The sequence below is a fragment of the Ambystoma mexicanum genome, chromosome 5p, assembly GCF_040938575.1.
Source record: "Ambystoma mexicanum isolate Mex_15411 chromosome 5p, UKY_AmexF1_1, whole genome shotgun sequence".
NCBI lineage: Eukaryota > Metazoa > Chordata > Amphibia > Caudata > Ambystomatidae > Ambystoma > Ambystoma mexicanum.
In genome coordinates, this window is record NC_090930.1 from 848,785,259 (window position 1) to 848,804,198 (window position 18,940).

General features: G+C 44.1%; 1 protein-coding gene across 4 annotated transcripts in view; it reads right to left on the reverse strand.

The window, feature by feature from the left end:
- The window catches only part of AMPH (amphiphysin), a 1,422,934-nt gene that overhangs the window by 81,928 nt on the left and 1,322,066 nt on the right, over positions 1 to 18,940 (reverse strand). For 3 of the 4 annotated variants that reach the window (XM_069613278.1, XM_069613275.1, XM_069613277.1), the window contains 2 exons: positions 4,660 to 4,725; positions 4,315 to 4,383 (listed from right to left, as the gene is read on the reverse strand). In XM_069613278.1, coding sequence (XP_069469379.1) covers positions 4,315 to 4,383; positions 4,660 to 4,725 — 135 coding nt within the window. The remainder of the gene's footprint in view (positions 1 to 4,314; positions 4,384 to 4,659; positions 4,726 to 18,940) is intronic. The other variant, XM_069613276.1, reaches the window with a different exon arrangement.

Below are 18,940 nucleotides of genomic sequence, written 5' to 3' on the forward strand. Positions count from 1 at the left end.
GAAAGTGACCAGACTTACAATAGAAATATAATTGCATTGATTAGCCATGAAGCACACATGTGCACAACACGAAGAGAACACACTAGGTCAATTATGTATTTATACACAAAGAATATGAACCATATAAACACGAAAAACTTAACATAAGCAATGTATTTGCTGAAATGTAAAATAAATGAGATACGTATATAGCTTACTAACATAGAAATGCAACAGAAATGGGCAGCCATCTTTTTCGAAATGGAAGAGGCAGTACATATTAAAGTGAATGGAAAGCTTCAAGGCTTCATGAAACTCAGACTGTTGAATTCACTGAAATACAGATTTGAGCAGGATGCAGGCAGTAGCTGCACGGCCCCTTCCAAGGTTACTGAAGATTAGGGAGTTTGGACGGTTCTGAAGAGAACATGAGATAACAATTCCCAAAGCAGATGACTAATTTCTGTAAGATTAATTCAAAAGAACATCCTTTGAACACCAGGTGCCGAATAATTAGAAGCTAAAACATCATAAGAAATGGATCGACTAAGTCTCTAGTGGGCAGGAAGCTAATAACACTTGCTCCTAAATTAGCTAAAATCTTAGTAAATACAGGGTGAAATAATTCACAGCATGGTCCCCTCACACGTGAACCGTAGTTCAAGAACAATGTCCATTCTTTAGCCCAGACACAGATAAACACCTGCATTGACTGCCCACATATTCCCAAATGCATGGCGCTGTGCAAGGCCATCTATAAAGAGGTTACTCCTGGCATAGAAATAAGGGATGGAATCTTCTTTAATCGAATAAAAGCAGTTCACAGACCTTTCTCCCCCTAATCCCATTTTGGTTTATGTGTTGATGACCTGTCACTTGCTCAAGGATGGTGATTAAGGTGCCAACCAATAGAAGCTCTTAATATTATGCCGCCCAGTATATGTTGCATTATCCAATGAACTACTTTAAAGATGACATGTAGTCTCTATTATCAATTTAGACGTGGTCTCAGGTGGAGCCATCAGATATACAATAGCCAATGAAAAGACTGACCCATAAGGCGAGAGTTTTAAGACTGTGTTGCTTGTATGCTGTCTCTGCTTAATGCGGATTGTTAGTCAAGCAGGTTTTGCCATTTTGTTTGGCTATTTCCGTTATTAAGTCTGGGATTTCCCGGCCTACCATTTCCATTTAAACTCGGGGTTTCCAGACCATTATTAAAAATTCTCAACATTAAAAAGCACCCAGCTGAGGGAATGACTGCTGTAAAGCCAACTAAGCCATATGTGGGATTTAATTGAATCAGGGCGTGCATAAGACAATTATGCAAGGGCATGCAGTGAAATCAACTTCTGAGTTTCTTCAAACAGTTTACATTTTTTATTGTTACACTTTTAACTCTATCATTTTCATCTAAAACAAGGGATGGGGTGATCAGGCTAGGGGTTGGCAAGCAATTGTTTGGGGAGGGGGTGGCTAACACGTACCTTGTCCATGTTATCAATCCGAGATACAGTAGAACAAGCTGCTAATAGCTACCAGGTTGCATTGTGTCATCTGTGACATCTCAGGGCCCCGTTTTTGCCCATTGCATGCTGGGATTTACATGGATGCAAGGAGAACAGTGAGCTGATAAGGATGAAAGGAGTGTAGTTGATAAAAAATGAGATTAAGAGGGTGTTTGAGGGAGGGTCATTGAGCAGGGAGTGAGGTTTAGTGTCATTCTGTTAAAGGGTAGGTCCTTCTAAACCCTAAAACAAAAAAGGTGGACATTGTTTTTAAAATGTTGATAGATTACTCTTGTAATGAAAGTTTAGATTTATTTTAGATGCACTTCACATGCAGAAATGTATACACGGTAATGCACTGAAGATACCATTGTGGTTATGGAATCACATGGGGTTGGTAACAGACATTAATTGAGCACAATTGCATTCCTTGGATTTCATCCTCCGTGCCTTCAATGAAGCAGCATTTCCAGTGGAGCGACTGATGTAAGCTAAGCTTTGAAGTAGCCAGTGTGCAGATGTCAACCTTAATTATAGAAGTATTCCACATCTCACCTGCACAAGGTTTCAATGTTCTAGAAACTTTGCAGAGATTGGTTACCTTATAGTCTGAATTCTTGCAACCATGAGTTATTTGGGTCATTCAAGGGCTTTTTGGGCCATTGAATAGCAAGTGTGGGGTTAGTGGGTGGTCTCTCTGTCTGGCATCAGGCTAGTATTCCTCATGGGTGTGGTGCCCGTGACACCCAGTTCAGAGGTCCTCGAGATGCGTTAGGGAGATACCAGATTGCGCCTGGGGAGGGTGCCATGTTAAGAGTTTCAGAAGAAGGGGGATTGCTGCAGTGTCCCTCAAATCACATGTTTGATGCTTTTGCTGAAGAGATGGTTGAAACTTTCAGTCTTCAAGGACAGGCCCATGTTGCTCCAGAACACGGGACCCAATAAAACTTGACGTATGAATGTCCACTCCTTAGGGGCGCGAACATCGAAGCTTGTCCCACCAAATCGTACAAGTTAAAACCTGTGTGATATTTCATTGCAAACTATTTGCGTTACATTAAACTGTATTGTTTAAAGCAGGGGTGTGTCCAATTCAAGGCCTTGAGGGCCACACATGTGTTAGGTTTTTAGGCTATATAGATATTCATAAGCTAAATTGAGGTCCATCTGCGGCTTAGCTAAACATGACCATGTGACAGTCTCAAGACGTGCCCTACACCGTCTCCCTGTTGAACACACAAAATAGTATAATTGTCATACAAATGCTGAACATTCAAAGCACTGCAATACTAGATGAACCGACTGGCAACCGCGCAATCAGTGAGAAGCTTACGTTCTAGTGATGATCAAAAACATATGCGGCCAGGCTTTAACTTGTACGATTTGGTGGGACAAGCTTTGATGTTCGTGCCCCTAAGGAGTGGAATGATCTTCCCCTTTCACTGCAGACTTTGCCACCATTATCCTCTTTCAAAGGGGCCATTAAGACACGACTCTTTAATTTGAATCCGGGTTAAACTTTATTTTTATCTTGATCCCTTTTCCCCGCTTCCTGATTTTGTTGTTTATGCGCCCTGAGGCCTATTGGCAAGTGGCGCATAAGAAGAATTAAAAAATAATAATTATATAAATGCAGGTTTTAGAAGTTCCATTGAGGGACATTCTTAAGCCAGACATGTATGTCTCCTGCAAGGCCTAGACCTGGACAAACCTGGTCTAAAGTGCTTGTTTCTGGTGGAATGCAATGTGGCGACATGTTTTGAGGTAGATAGGATGCCCACCTCAAGCATGCCTCGTGCAAGACTTGCATAGATTTTCAATCAATCTTGTTTTCAACAAGCTGCCCATGGAGGCTTTTGAAGACCGGAAAACATGCTTCTACGGACTGAAGGACAGCGCATTCATCTTGTTTTTCTGCCTCTACAATTTCAGGGCCTGCTTTTTGGGGATTCGTGTGCTACTGATGAAAAAGTAGTCCCGCTTTGAGAAGATCATGGATCTAGTCAGTGCTGCACTGTGGACTCTTGGAAGTTTTGGAAGAACTTACCCACCTCCATTCTCCAACTGAATTTCCGTACAGGCCTTACATTCTTTGCCTGACCATTCTAGCTTTGTACTTTGTGCATTATCTCCTTTGTCTTAAATAATGGTTCTTCTTCATGCAGCTATATACCGACTAGCCCTTAAATCTTTTGGTTCCCTACTGATTGCCACATCACGCTGTAGAGTGTTCACTGAGTGCATGTGAAGTTCAGGCCAGTGCCAGAGTGCTTCTACAGATCACTAACTGATGAACAGTCCTCCACCTAGAACTGCCCGCACTGGGGACACTTACTGGAAACCTTAGCCTAACAAACACCATTTAATAGGGATGCTTTTTGTAGTTCTGCAAGGGGGCTCAAGGGCGGTACAGCTGTAAGCACAACTAACAAGATTGAAGACAAGACAGATAAAGCATAAGCCACAACACAACACTCCACTGAGACAGCCCAAGTCATTTGAGGCTTAAGCACATTTTCATTATGCATTGAATGTCAAAAGAGTTAAAAGCAGTCCCTCATTCACCCCCTCCTTCATCACTCTTCTGTTCGGCATCTTTATTTATTCATGGGACATTAGCCGTGTAACAAAGAAGTTCTAACATAAATCTCCTGCAGACGGAGAGGTCTTCTTTTTGTTATACGATCTTGTCGTCGCGGGCTCCCAGACTGCAAGCATATGCCTAAGGCCTTTTATACTAATCACACAGCATCTTTAGTGCTGGGAGTGAGGCGAGGACACTTTCTGGGAGGGAAACAGGACGGATGCTGGTGGCTGGTGTACGTACCTCGTGTCTCTCCGCCTCAGCACTCACCGCTGGTTCTTCTCCCTCCGCTGCGTCATGTGTCTCCTTCTCCTAGGAAGACAGGCACATCAGCAGCAGCAATACAGAAATAGTCACTTACAGCAGTCGGGCACCATGCCTTCATATCCCGACATGAATGAGAGAGTGGACAGAGCGGCCATGTTGAGTGGACAAAGCAGGCGGCACCATACCCTGGCACCACTACTCAGATGTGTCAGACACACTTGGCTAAACATTCTTCATAGCAGCAGAAATATATACCTATGAGGGACATTGAGGGCGACTGGGGGGGGAAACAGCACGCGTGCTGGTGGCGGTTGTACATACCTCGCTTCTCTCTGCCTCAGCCTTCACCACTGGCTCTTCTGCTAACGCTGCATCATGTGTCTCCTTCTTGAGAAGGAAATAGGAAGACAGGTACATCATCAACAGAAATACAGAAATAGTCACTTGCAGTAGTGAGGCACATGGCATCAAATCCCAGCATGAATGAGAGAGTGGAAAGAGCGGCCATGGTGTATGGGGGCGAAGCAGGCTGCATTCACACATGGCAAACCGCTGTGCATCGCAGCGGAAATACAACCGTGAGGGTGAATGGCGGAGAATGAAGTCAATTAATTATGGTAAAAAAGCAAAGGATGGTATGAATACACACACACATGAATCAAGAAAAGTATACAATGATTAAGAGGTAAGAGTTTTTTTAAGCTGCCTATGGGAGTTTACAGATGTTTACATTTTCAGTGTGTAAATGAGGCATCTGTTGAAATTGCAACAATGCCATTTAAAGTTTAGATTAGTACACTGTGGGTAACCAGAAGAAGGAGTCAGACTTGAAGATTTCATTCAAGGGTCTTTATTTAAATTAAATGGAAAAAGGCCCATCTGTCCCTGTTGCTAAGAGGGATTTCCCTGCCTATACACTAAACTAAAGGTACTCGTCGTAGGTCAAAACAAAATGAGACCTAGGTCCAAAAACCTATTTACTATCTGGCCCTACCACTTTGGGAAAAAGACAATATAAATATAAGCCAGAACAATAGCCTCTTAGCTCAGGTTGCGTCTGGCCAATGTAACGTGGGTCTCTCTCGGGGTATTTGTCACAGTTCAAAACAATGTTTGTCAAAGAAATGTTTTCAGCTCTCTCTTTGGGCTCCTCAAGAAAAGTAGCAAATCTTAATACAAATCAAATGTCTCAATTTCCTTTAAGTGGAGGGATATCTCCTTAGTCCTTCTTTCCCAACCTGTTAGTTTTCTGTCCGCTAGTTTTATGTCTTCGAGATCTTTATAGAACTGAAATGTCTAAATTTCTGTAAGGGAAGGGATAACTCACTTAGCCCGTCTTCCCCAACGTGGTCATTTTCTTTCCATTGTTTTTGTGTCTTGAATGGACCGACTGAACCCTCCAGTTTCCCCTATTTTCATAAATTGTAAAATGTCACTTAATTATCTCGGACTCTCCAGAACCCCCTGGCTCTCTGGGTGATTTAACTTTTGTGGTTCGATCTTTGGCAAAGGGCCAATGTTCACCATTCAGAATTCTAGGGCTCCTGTAACCCTCCTTGTCATGTTCTCTCTTCTCACTTTGTTCCACTCACCTCCCTCTGCCCTGGGCAACCCTGGTACATTTTCTGCCATTGGGTGTGCTCCAGTGGAGTGGTGTCTCAATGGGGATGTGGCCGTTGACCCCTCTCTTCAGCGTCCGCATCTTGAAAGGATTTGCTTCCTGTATCCCTGCTTGTCGCAGCCCACTCAGCAGTCCTTGCCCGGAACGCGGAGGATTCGTCCCTCCTTTGGCTACTGGTCTCAGCATCTGTTTGCAGGCCCCAGAAGCACCACGGCTGCAAGGTGGTTATGCCACCAGGTAAGGCAGTCTTTCTTCCTTCTCCATCTCAGCAGTATCACCCTTTCCGATGCCGTCCTCCTGGCTTCTTCTCATAAGTGTTTGCTTTCTCTATTCTGCCTGTCATTGCTCAGCGGTTCTTGCCCTCTGAGTGGAGGATTTGTTCCTCTGTTGTTTGCTGGTCTCAGCGTCTGTTCGTAGGCCCCATGCCCACCATAACTGCAACGTGGTTACGCCACCAGGTAAGACGGCCTTCCTTCCATCTCCATCTCGGCAGTATCGCCCTTTCCAATGTCGGCCTCTCAGCGTCTGTCTCTCCTCTCTCGGTTCCTCCAAGCTATCACTAGCTCTGCGGTGTAGTGCCGCTCTGCCCCTTCAGGACGTTCTCACACCAGAGGGTCTTCTCTGAGTCGGATTCTTCTCTCAGCATTCAAGGTTCTTCGTCTCTTTACTCTCGTCACAGTACTTAAAAGGGGTGTGTTGTTCTTCATCAGCTGCTGAGTTTGTGAAGATTTCAGCATTACCTTGAACTAACATTAGGGAAGTAATGTTCATGTGTTTTAAATGAGTATCAACTGAAACTACATCAGTCGTTTCCATTTCCATATAGGTAGGCAAGGTATTCTTTATAGGGAGTTCCGGATAGCAATAGGAGTCGTCGTGCCATAAAGGGGAGTCACTCCCAGTGAGGTCCTGCTTTCCCAAACCCCTTCGGGGGTCTTGCTGAGTGGGCTCACCTCTGTAGTCTCTAGGAAGAAGGTATGAGTTTCCCAGATTCGTCACAATACTCAAGGCTTTAAGTGGGCTGGGGCTAGCCAGGCCAGATCCCCAAATTCTACAAATAAATACACCTGAGCAGGGGCTCTGCTGGGACTCCACCCACTAGCACAGACTCCTGCAGGCATGGTGAAAGGGCTGCCTGCAGAAGTCGATGACACATATTAAGAAACAAAGGGAGAGGCTGATGCAGAAAAATAATGCTCACAATTCACCGCCTTTTCTTTTGACCTCTTACATTTTTTTTTAAACTGCTGCCTTTTGTCTCCTCCCTGTCAAGTACTAAGGGACTGTCATTTGAGCCCCCCGTGATTTCCCATCCAACTTAAAGCACTGAGTAAACACAAAGTTGTGTTAATGACTACACCATGTCTTTTGGGTGCAAAGAGGCATTGCCTCGCTGTCGTACAACTTAAATCAAAGTGGCAATGCCACTATAAGCCATAAGATAGTTTGTTGAATAGCTATGGTTGATCCCTTTTTTGTTTGTGCACATTTTAACCCAGACAGCACATCATTGCCAGTTATATTATGTCTTGTTAGCACATCTTGTCCAGCTCCAAATACACCCACTTAGAACAACATTACCATTTTGCCCCAGCCTAGACAGCAACTTATATTATCACCTCAACCCTCCTTAGCATGTCATTGCCAGTTTACCTTGTACCCAAATGATACATTATGACCAGTTTTCAAAATACTCTGTACATGCTAATTTACATTAAGCCCACTTAGCACTGTACTAAAGGACATTTCTCTTGCACACCAAACAGTCTGGAGAATATATGCCAGAAGGAAAATACTTTGTTGAGGTAGTGATGGCTGTGTGTCATGGTGTGCTGATAAGCCTCCAGCGGTATAGTGGGTGTGCAGCACAGCATGCCAATAAGTCTCCTGCTGTGGTGCTGAAGGGAGGGTTCCCTCATCTTGACAGGTTGTCGGGAATTGGGGGTTCAGTCAAGGAGGGGGCAAGGATTGGAGGGTCAGGCAGAAATGGGGGGTCCCCTGAAAAAGAGAACTCCTCAGGAAATGCCAGCACCACATGATTTCGACTGCATTTGGACCCAAGGCACAAACCAAAATTCTAGGGCAGAAGAGAGGCATTTGCATAGCTATGGTGGCTTAAAGTTCAGCACTGTTAATACATCATATACAGTGTCCAATATATTCAGTTAACCCATTATTGCTGGCCTTAACTGCCTTCTTACTGCAGCTTGTACTTGCTGCTTGGGACTGAAAAAAGAGACGCGAAGGTTCTGCCTTGTGATCCAAGGTCTGGAAGGGCAGTAACATTGCAGCCTGCAGTTCACAGTGCAGTAGAGATTCTGCCACCCCAGGTGTTATCTTCTATTAGCAAATGGAGATTGTTATTGACCTCCTCTCAGCCAATCAGTATATTCAGATAGCAGTAAATAGCTACTGGCATTGACTGCATTCTGAACATTCTGACTTCAAAAGCCAACAGGGAAACAATAATGCCATTTCCAAGGGAGATGCCTTTCAAGAAGAAGCTTCCTATCTAGGAGGATCTGTTTTTTCACTGAGACATCCTTTTTAACATACCAAAGAGAAAGCTAAAACATGGGAAAATGCTTTTTTGGGGAGAAGCTATTTACTTTCACATACCCCCTCATGCATACTTATGTGAAACCCTCTCCAGTTTAATCAGGTTTACAATTGAAATGCCTAATCATGAAGACAACCTTGTTATTTAAAAAGTGCAAAATATAACCACATTGAATTTATTGAGTTTTTCGATTTACTTTCTCATTGTTAAATTACATTGTTTTACTTCACCACCAAAACTCAAAACAATGATTTGCTAGTACCACTATGTGCAAATAGCCTTATATACGTCGGGAGGGGTCAGTATCGCTTGGGATAAGGACCCTTCCCCATGTATTGCCCGAGGCGAAAACTATATTATCATGCAGAGTGGCAATGATGTGCTGGACTACCAGGCCCAGCCTGCAAGCCATTAGCACACCTCTTCCCTCTGAGAATGTATATTTTGACACAAGCATCGGCTTTGGGGCAATAACCTACTCTGTGCTGGTCTTAGCGCCAGAACTCCAAAGGATTTTCACTCATAGTGCCACTCTTGTGGCCAAATCGGGCCCGTTGTTTCGCAGGTCCAATGCCAAGACTTGCATGGGTGAAATCATCCCCACAATGCCCACACATGAACTTCGGTTAGCACTGGCACTAGCAGCAGTGAATATCTGACCACCGTGCTGGCCCTCACATGTCACAAGTCCTATCTTATTGCTGGTGGTAAAACCAGCACACATTGGACTATTGTACCTGGATTGCTAGTTGAAGTACCACACAATGACCAAATATGGTTGGGCTTAGCGCTGTTGCAATGCATCATTTCAAATGGAGCTTGCATTGGAAGAAACAACAGTGCAAGGGCAGTCATAGCAGCAGCTTCAGCACTCATGCAAAGTGGATTATATTAAGCAATGTATACCATGTCACTGTCCACGGGGATTATATTGAGCAATGTATACCATGTCACTGTCCACGGGGATTATATTGAGCAATGTATACCATGTCACTGTCCACGGGGATTATATTGAGCAATGTATACCATGTCACTGTCCACGGGGATTATATTGAGCAATGTATACCATGTCACTGTCCACGGGGATTATATTGAGCAATGTATACCATGTCACTGTCCACGGGGATTATATTGAGCAATGTATACCATGTCACTGTCCACGGGGATTATACTGAGCAATGTATACCATGTCACTGTCCACGGGGATTATACTGAGCAATGTATACCATGTCACTGTCCACGGGGATTATACTGAGCAATGTATACCATGTCACTGTCCACAGGGATTATATTGAGCAATGTATACCATGTCACTGTCCACGGGGATTATATTGAGCAATGTATGCCTGTTTCAGCAGTAGTAACTAAACACACATTTCCAACAACAGCTGTGTGTTTCTAGTTTGCACAGTGCAAGTGTATTTTCAGATTGACAACCCCAGTGAGCTGAACAGTAACACACCCACAGTCTGACAACTAAAGTATGCTCTAGCACAAACTACCTGGTTCCAAAATCCCAGTTTCACGTTCCCAGTTTGTTCAATCCCAGGATGCTGTCAGTTTGACAGTGTACTGCCAGTAAATCAACCCAGGAATATGTTTGGTTTATCCTGTGCCTGCACATTCTAGCATAGCAACTAGGCGTGTTTCTAGATTGACAATCCCAGCATCTTCCAGTTTTGAATGGAATTCCAGTATGTACAGTGGCAGTATTCTACAATTATTTACAACACATGAATATTTATAGTTTGCACAATCCTAGTTGAATGGCACTCACATTCCAGTATAATCACATTGTGCTTTTACACAATCTCCAATTACTCATAGCTCACTGTTGGATACATCCAGTAACCTCCCACTGCACGTCATGTAATTCCAGTATATTCCCAGGTTGCACCATTTCCGTATATGTCCAGTGTCCACAATCCTGCTATTCAACCAGATGGACAGCCCCAGCACAAACAGCTTGCAAAAGTCTACATAGGCATTCTCCATCTTCACAATGGAATATTTTCAGTTGACTATGCTTTTATACTTCTGGTTTGAAACTTTCAGTCAACACCTAGTTTGACAAATCCATCATACATACTCCTAGCTTATCGACCGCAGTATTCTCCCACTTTGATAAACATAGTAGATTTTGATTTTCCACAACCTCTGTATACACCCAGTTTGCAAAACTCCAATGTTATAACAGGCCATCTAACTAAACTTTCAGTTTGAGAATCTCAGAAAACACACTCCCAGCTATTCAGAGTGTTACCATCCCAGTATAGTTTCAGTTTGTTCAATGACAATATATTCAGTGTGACACACACAATGCACCCCCAGTTTGATAATACCAGTAAACTCTGAGTTTGACATCCCCAGTGCACTTCCAGTTTTCACAATCCGGGTATACGTCTACTGAATACAATCGCAACATATGTCCATTGACAATCCCACATTTGAATAATTCCAGAACACTGCCAGCTTGATAAACCAAGCCTATTGACATTTTACACAAGTCCAGTGGAGTCCCGTTTTGACAGTTCTGGAATATTGCCAGTTTGTCAATCCCAATACACTCCCAGATTGAAAATCCAAGTATAGTCTGAGGTTGATAAATAGACCATGATCCCAGTTTGATTAATACAGTATACTCCTAGTTTGACAAAGCCATTGTGCTAAAGGTTTTCCAATCTGTGTTCGGTCCCAGTTTGACAACTCCTCTATACCCTCAGATTAACAACCACAATATACTCCAGTCTGTCAACTCCGTGTACTCCCAGTATGACTATGGTCATACATTCACACAGTCCCAGTGGTTCAGTTCGGCAATCCCGGTATATTCCCATGTCGTTCAATAACAGTACATTCATTTTAACAATCAAAATATGTTTTTTTGACGATCGCACTAAACAAAATTTAATTACACATTTACACATCCAATTTTCAAAATCCCTGTATACTCTGTTTGACATGCTCTGTTTAACAATCTTTAGTGCAATCCCAGTTTCACAATCGAAGTATAGCCCCATGTTGTCCAATCCATCATTTTCCCAGTTTGCCAATTCCATTAAACTAACTTTGAAAAGGGTAGTTTACTCCCAGTTTACACTAATGCAATACGTTGCAGTACACTTCCAATTTGACAATTCCAGTACATTCCCAGTTTGATAATCCAGGTATATTCCAGTTTCTGAATGCCATCTTAGTTTTAAAATGCCAATCCATGTACACCCTCATTTGTAGGGCCTTATTATATTCACAGTTCAACAATTAGTAGATTCTATGTTTATCAGCCACTGACTTTTCTCAGTTTCCCCCTAGTTTTACCATCCAGGAATGTTTCCAGTTTGCCCAACACCAGAATATTCCCAGTTTGAGATTACAATATTTTCCTGTTTTGCAGAGCACTCCAACATGCTTAGTTCCACTACACTACTTGTATTCACAAAAGGAGTATATTCCCATTTTGCACAATTCCAACAGCCCCCGCCTTTATTGTGGAACATTTGTGTTATGCTCACACTGTTCTATTTCCTACTCACAATAATAGTGCTAATAATGATAATATTAACATTATTATTATTGATGTTATGCATAACAAAACTATGAGAATCACCCTGCGTTGCAGGATATACCAGGTCCTATAACGGCGCGCCAGTCTGAGCCTAGGCAGGTCTGAGCAAAGTGAGGGCCTCTGCAAGGGCTCTTGGCTGTTACTGGCCCTCCTATACACACCTGCCAAGGAGGTGATAGATATTCGCATCCTGGGGCTCCGTCCGGGGTGCAAAGAGATTCACTTTTTGCTATCAGAGCTCTGAAGTTTCCCATTGTCATCCGTGTGAAGGCCATGCAGTTGTGTTTTTTTTCCCTTTGGATTCTGGGACTTGTCATTTTTTCTTTCCCGTTTAAAATTTAGGAAAACTAGAATTCCTAGAGTTCCATGGAGTATCAGCACTGCACGGTTTGTATGTTTCTGCCAAGTGGATCATAGAAGGTATGTGTTTAAATGACTAAACCACAGCAAGGTTCCAAACAGTTCAAAATACAAGCTCCACTCTTTAACCAATAGGCATGATCCTGGGCAAGTAGAGATGACTCACATGAGCAGGTCCAACATTAATCTCCACCCCTATTGCTCACAGTCGCGAGTTGCATCGGCCGCCCAGAGTCCTGCCCTGCAGGAGAATTAGTGGAACTCTTTGCTATGCCCAGTTAATGTGTACTCCAGGTTAGTAACATAAATTGTTTCCCTGATTGTGGTGTTTAAGGTGTGAAGAGTTGTGTTGGTTTATCTGTGGTGGGTTAGTGTGCTATTTAGGCTAACTTAATGGAGACATACGTCTTCGCGTGGTGTGCGTTCCATTGTGTAACCTTTGTTTTTTCGGTGGGGGATTTGTGTGTTGTGATTCGGTGGTTAGGATGTGATGTAGAAATATTTTCAGGTGGTTACTGTTACCATATCTTGCTCAACAGATCACCTATTTGGGGACAAAACTTTTTCCTTTTGGAAACATCACAGTTTTTCACATTTGTTTGCTTATATCAATTATTTCTCCAGCTTGTATGCCTTCCTATGCATATTAGGTAATATAAGGCTAAGTGTTGCCATGGTAAACATGTAGGGCCCACAGTTCATAAGGGGTTTCCTGGGACCACCCTCCTAGCTGACTACAGACTTCTCAAAGACATTCCAACTTTAGCGCCACTCAGTCTTATATGGGTATATGGCACTATGGTGCTGGACATACAAAGTGAAACAATGGACCAGTGGGAACAACTAGACAAGAGGGTGATGGAACAGGAGAGCAACTCAAACGGGAGCCAATAGCCAGATGGGCGATGGGCCATATGAGATATGGAGCTGGACATACACCATAAACTAGCAGCTGACAATGCAAACCATGCACCACATGGCAATCACCAGGGAACAGCTCACAAGCGAGCAACTGGGTGATTGACCATATGAGATGAGGACCAGAAGAGAGCAACACACCAGGGAGCCAATGACCAAAGAGGTGACTGACCAGAAGAGAGTGACTTGAAAGGGAGCCAAGGACCAGAGGTGGAGGGAACAGGCATGGGGCTACCTGTAAAGGTATGCAAAAGAGCCAAGGTCCAGGGGAACACCGGACCAGAAAGGCCAAGAACCAAAAAAGCCAAAGAACCCAAAAAGCCAAAGATGTTCTTCTATACATCCCATTCATACACGAAATACAAATAGACACGAAATGCAATAAATATAGATGGTATGTCTGTGTTCTCTCTATGTAGGTTTGCATAACTGTGTTATGTTTCTTACTTTTGAGACCTCTTCACAATGTTTTAGATGTGTTCTTGTTTTTGCAGCTTATTTGATTGGGCGTCAGCTTGTTTAAGGCTTGTTTTAAGGGGCATCCAGCTTATTTTTTCTTTCCGCCTGGCAACACTGCCGAAGCCCAGGATGAAGTGCAGCGACTGAACAGAAAGCTCTGGTCCAGCCTGTAACTGGGTATGGGGAAGGCGGGGAAGGGATGTCTTTGTCTTGCAGGTCTGGGGGGAGGTGGTGGAGAGAGCAGGGACCAGCTGGAGTGACAACAAAAAAACATGGTGGCTTCTGATTACAGGGCTTGAGTGGCTGATGAAACCTGGGTGGTACACTGGCAGGCCACACCTGCATTTCCAGCCATCCGATTGGCTGTGCACCCTTCCGCAAGTGCTAATAATAATGATATGCAGTATAATACATTAGAAGGATATGAAGAATTACTAAGGAATTACCAAGGAAGGCTGTGCCACACACCTTGCCAGAATTCATCTCAACCCAAGGTAAATGGGACCACCCCACTTCAACCACGATCCAGTGCTAGAACTCTAGGGTGTGCTTTCTGATACTGTTCATTGTGAATTGTTAGTGGCTTTTGTTGTATTTTCTGCATTTATATATGTTCCTGGTCTCCCTTAAGGTGACCTTTGGTTAACTGTGAATGATACCTTTGCCCACCTCCATATTATGGCGCCTAAAGATATAGCAAAATACAAAACCCCTGTAATAAAAGAAAGAAAATATGATTGGTTATTTATAATGTGCTTAATACCCACAGGTTTCTAAGCGCGGATCCGGGGATCGCACCTGTGTTGCTGCGTGTCCTCTTGCTTCCAGGGCGAGCGGGTTGCACCTGAGCTATCCTCCCGAGGATAGCAAGGCAAACCTAACTGATGTAAGGTTTAATAGCCTCATGATGTGCTTTTTGGCCGTACGGTATTCTATATAATAAATAAGGAGAGAAAGCACAAATGTAGCCATTACCTGCTGCAATTTTCCAACACAGAAATGTAATAGGAGGAATGTCAATGGAAACTTTAAGATGGACCAATATTTTACGTTTCACAAGTTCAGAAACTAATGCGCAGCAGAGGCCAGCCTTAAGTGAATATCGGGGGCCCTGCCCGGGGGCAGGCCTGAGGTGGGATCTTGGGTGCGAAGAAGAGATTGGCACTGGGTGAGGGGCAGGGATCCATCTTTCTATATAATTCTTACATTGTGCCACTCACCGAAAGGCCTCAGTGGGCACACAAGACAGATAACAAAAAACGTAACATGAAGAGCGGTCAGCCAGGTAGAATGATAACAATATAAGTTTAGCCTATCCCTCTATCTAGGGATGAGGTGAAGAAAACTCCAAACAGATACCCAGAAAGGCTAGTTTGGTGCCAGGGCTTCTCATCGACTACATGGGGCTTGCGACTATACAGGAAACCTGCGTTCTTGTTGTAAAAGAAGTGCACACCCACTTGTTTTTTAATATTCCATTTCGTTGTATTCAATGTTTTTCTGCAACAGGCTTCAGGTGCTTAAACAAGAATTGTGTTTTCACCTTTAGACATCTTGCTGAGCTTAAACTGAGAAGTTTTTTTTCCCTGCCTGCTCTTTAACACTTTACCATGGTCACATCCCTAGCGTAGCTTGCCGTACCGCCTACCTGCACTGAACGTTGGCTGTACCTTAATCTATGCAAGTCCACCCATGCATTGCCCGTAGTGACTGTTCCGTTCACTCCCCAACACAACCTGGTCAGAATGTCACTCAAACTCATGCCATTGCAAGAATCTCACTGCTTCCCGCCAAATCTGATATATATATTGAACATTCTTTTGCAATCAAACGAGTATTGTTCTTTCAGTGTATATGAATAAGTCAAAAACATAAAATAAATAATGCATTTTAAAGCTGATTTGTTGGTGGTGCAGCCATTGTGTCGCAAACCCTCATGCTCGGCCCAGAACCGTTTAATGGTGGCAGAAACGTGCAGTGGCCCTCCACTCCCCCTTCCCATTTTGCATGTTGCCTGCCTTTTTGGTTCTAGTCACTGGTGATTTCATCAAAAAGCTTCCCAGTCTTGATAAATTACATAGAAACAGGTATGTATATTAAAATAGGGTCGTTTTATTAAATTGACACAATTGAGCTTGCAGACGTGCCTTTCTTTGCACCTGCATAATGGCTCCAGGTGCTGCAAAAACCTTTGCTCAGATGCAGTTTGGGACACATGATATGATATGATAGGTTATTTATAACCCGCTTGATACCCAGAGGTTTCTGTGCTCGGACCCGGGAATCGCACCAGTGTTGCTCCGTGTCGTCTTGCTTGCAGGGCAAGCACGTTGCCCCAGTCAACTAGAGGGCAGTGCCCTTCACCCAGAAAAGAGCTTCTAGAACTTGAGTCTGTATCAGCACGCTGCACCCCTGGACATGAAGCAAACAAGTGCTGTCTCTGTCCTACCATCCCAGCAGTCCTGCACCTCATGCATAAAGGGGTATTTTATTTTTTGAGCAAGCCACGAACATATTTTTCATTTGCACTTCATATGCAATCTTGTCGCATTCCTGGCAACCCCATTGTAAACTTGGGGTCTTCAGAATCGTGAGAGACTGGCAGCCGCGTTACCATGGAAACCACGCTTCGATTCATCCTGTTACATAATTCTCTTTAGAGCTGCCAACTCTTGACTTCTTGTATTTTATGTCCCACGCGTACTGCAGAATACAATATTGTATTTTTAACATGATGCAAAATCCATTTATATGCTAATCAGCCCGAGCTGTGTAACCTCTGGCAAGTGTCTATGTCCTCTTTGATATTCATGCAGTGCAAATTAACAAATCCCAGACCAGCTGGACGCTCTGGGCAGGCCCTTCGTGACGACCATGGCCGAGAACAAGTTCCGCTCCTCCCTGTGTTACCTGCTCGGCTCTCAGGGAACGGACAACAGAAGAAACAGGACATGGGTGACGCAGCACTGAGTGAAGTTTAAAAAAGAACTGCTACAAAATTGCTCAGAGAAAGAAATAAACTTGTTTGAACCTTTAAAAGTTCCCCCTTTTCATTTAGCTGCTGTTCATCTTCCCCCTTCTCAGTGCAATGCTGCCTGCATTTGATGCCAAAGCCAACATATATAAATGGCATGACACAAATGTACCTTCAACTTTACTTCTGGCTTTTTATGAGAAATGAAATAAGGACTCTGTTGTGTTCTGTGTTTTGGTTCTAGTTTGGTTTACTTGCAAACTCAACGTTCTGGCTGTCAGTTTTGTGCATGCAGCACTCTGCTGTCCTCTGCAGGTCTGTTCAAATAAACTCCTCACACCTGGATAGGTCTCTTCCAGTCTTTTCACTGGTGACGAGTTGGTCCGCATAGGGGGGGCGGACGACCGTTCCTGTGGAGGCCCCCTGCATCTGACAGCAGCGAAGGGGCAACGTGCCTCGCTAGGAGTAACGGTGCCTCATTTTGGAGTGGCACTGCTTGGGGGAGGATACGTGCACCCTGTGGCCTCTGGCCAGAGTTGGCCCACATTTCCTCGGCCGGGCCTCTGGAAGAGGGGCAGGATACCCGACAAAGCACCATAATCATTTTGGCCACCGCGAGCACTGTTGCGCACCAGCATGCACCAGAAAAGGACTCGGCATTATCGAGGGATGTCCGTTGCCTCTGTTGACAACAGGACACGTTGTATGCGAATCCAGCTCTCGCATGGCTGTTACATATTGCTGATCAAGTGTTGCCCAAGCCAAGAGTCTGCAGAACTATTAGTGCACAGATGTGGCTGCCCTTACACTAACTGAGGATTGTTCTTGTGCAAGGTGGATTTACAATATTGAACTGACTGAGGAGTGATCTTGCGCCTATTGATTTAGACATAAGTGCTTTGTCATGGCAGCTGCAGGAATTCAACCCCATCCCCTTTCTGCGAAGAACCTGGCACTCCTCCAATCAGGTGGAGAAGGCAGGAGGAGGAGGTTTGATACTTGCTATGGGAGGTGACAAGTTTTTAGCAGCCAGAAATCAGGCGGTTTTACTCCATAATTGTGGTGCTATATGGGGCATTGTCTATGATGAACTCCCAGAGTTACGGGAAGGGGGTCTGGGGATTTGGTCGATTTTGTGATAGCTCTCAAGAAGTTTCAGGAGCACTTTGACCCCAAAATAGAATGTGAGATTTGAGGGGCACAAGTTTTCCGAGAGGAGTCAAAACACCCTGGACGCTATGGAGAGTTATGTAGCTGTTTTACGGACTTTAAGTTACACTTGCGAGTTTGGGTCTTTGACAAACTCCTTGATTAGAGATCAACTTGTGTGATGCACCAATAGTGGAGAGTTCAGGAGAAACTTCTGGCTAATGATCTTACCCTAGAACAAGCCATTGAATTGTGAGGGAGTTTGGAGCAGACTGCCCATTCCATAAAGAACATGAGGATGGATCCATAAAGAACATGAGGACGGAGAACAGTGCCATGAGGTGTGTGTCATCAAACCCAAGAAGGATCATGAAGGAAACAGGAAAGTCAAATATCTCCAATGTGGAAGTTTTAGGCATTTGTCGTTCAGTTTGTTCTGCCTGGCTAGGAATACACATTGCGTCAAGTGTAAGCATAAAGGAAACTTTACCTGTGCCTGCAAGCAGGGGGCAATCAATATGGTGGAAGAAGCAGTGACACGACCAGAGCAGGAAGTGGTTTCCCCGTCAGCCACAATAGAGGGGAGTGCCCGGCATGTTTTCGAGATCCCTGCTGTCACTGGTGGCAAGAAGGGTCTGCAGGACAACTTTGCCATTGACAGGAAAGTCCTGTCCAGGAAGGTGGGCAGTGCACCTAATTTGACAATTGTATATGGAGAAACATTCCCAGGAGTATTCGGAGGTCGTATTCGAGACCTGGTGGAACATGATATACAGCCATGTGGTTATGGAGAGGTGGAGATTGAACTGTTGGGTAAATTCAAAGCATCCATTGAGTACAAGGGCAGAAAGTGTTCTGCTGAGATTTATGTGGCTATAAAGGGATTGTCTCTGCTCGGTTGGGATGAGCAGGTAAGTCTTGGCATCCACATTCAGGCCACCAACTTGAGCGAGGCAGTGATGGTGGCACAGGTGGGGACAAATGGGCTGTGGAGTA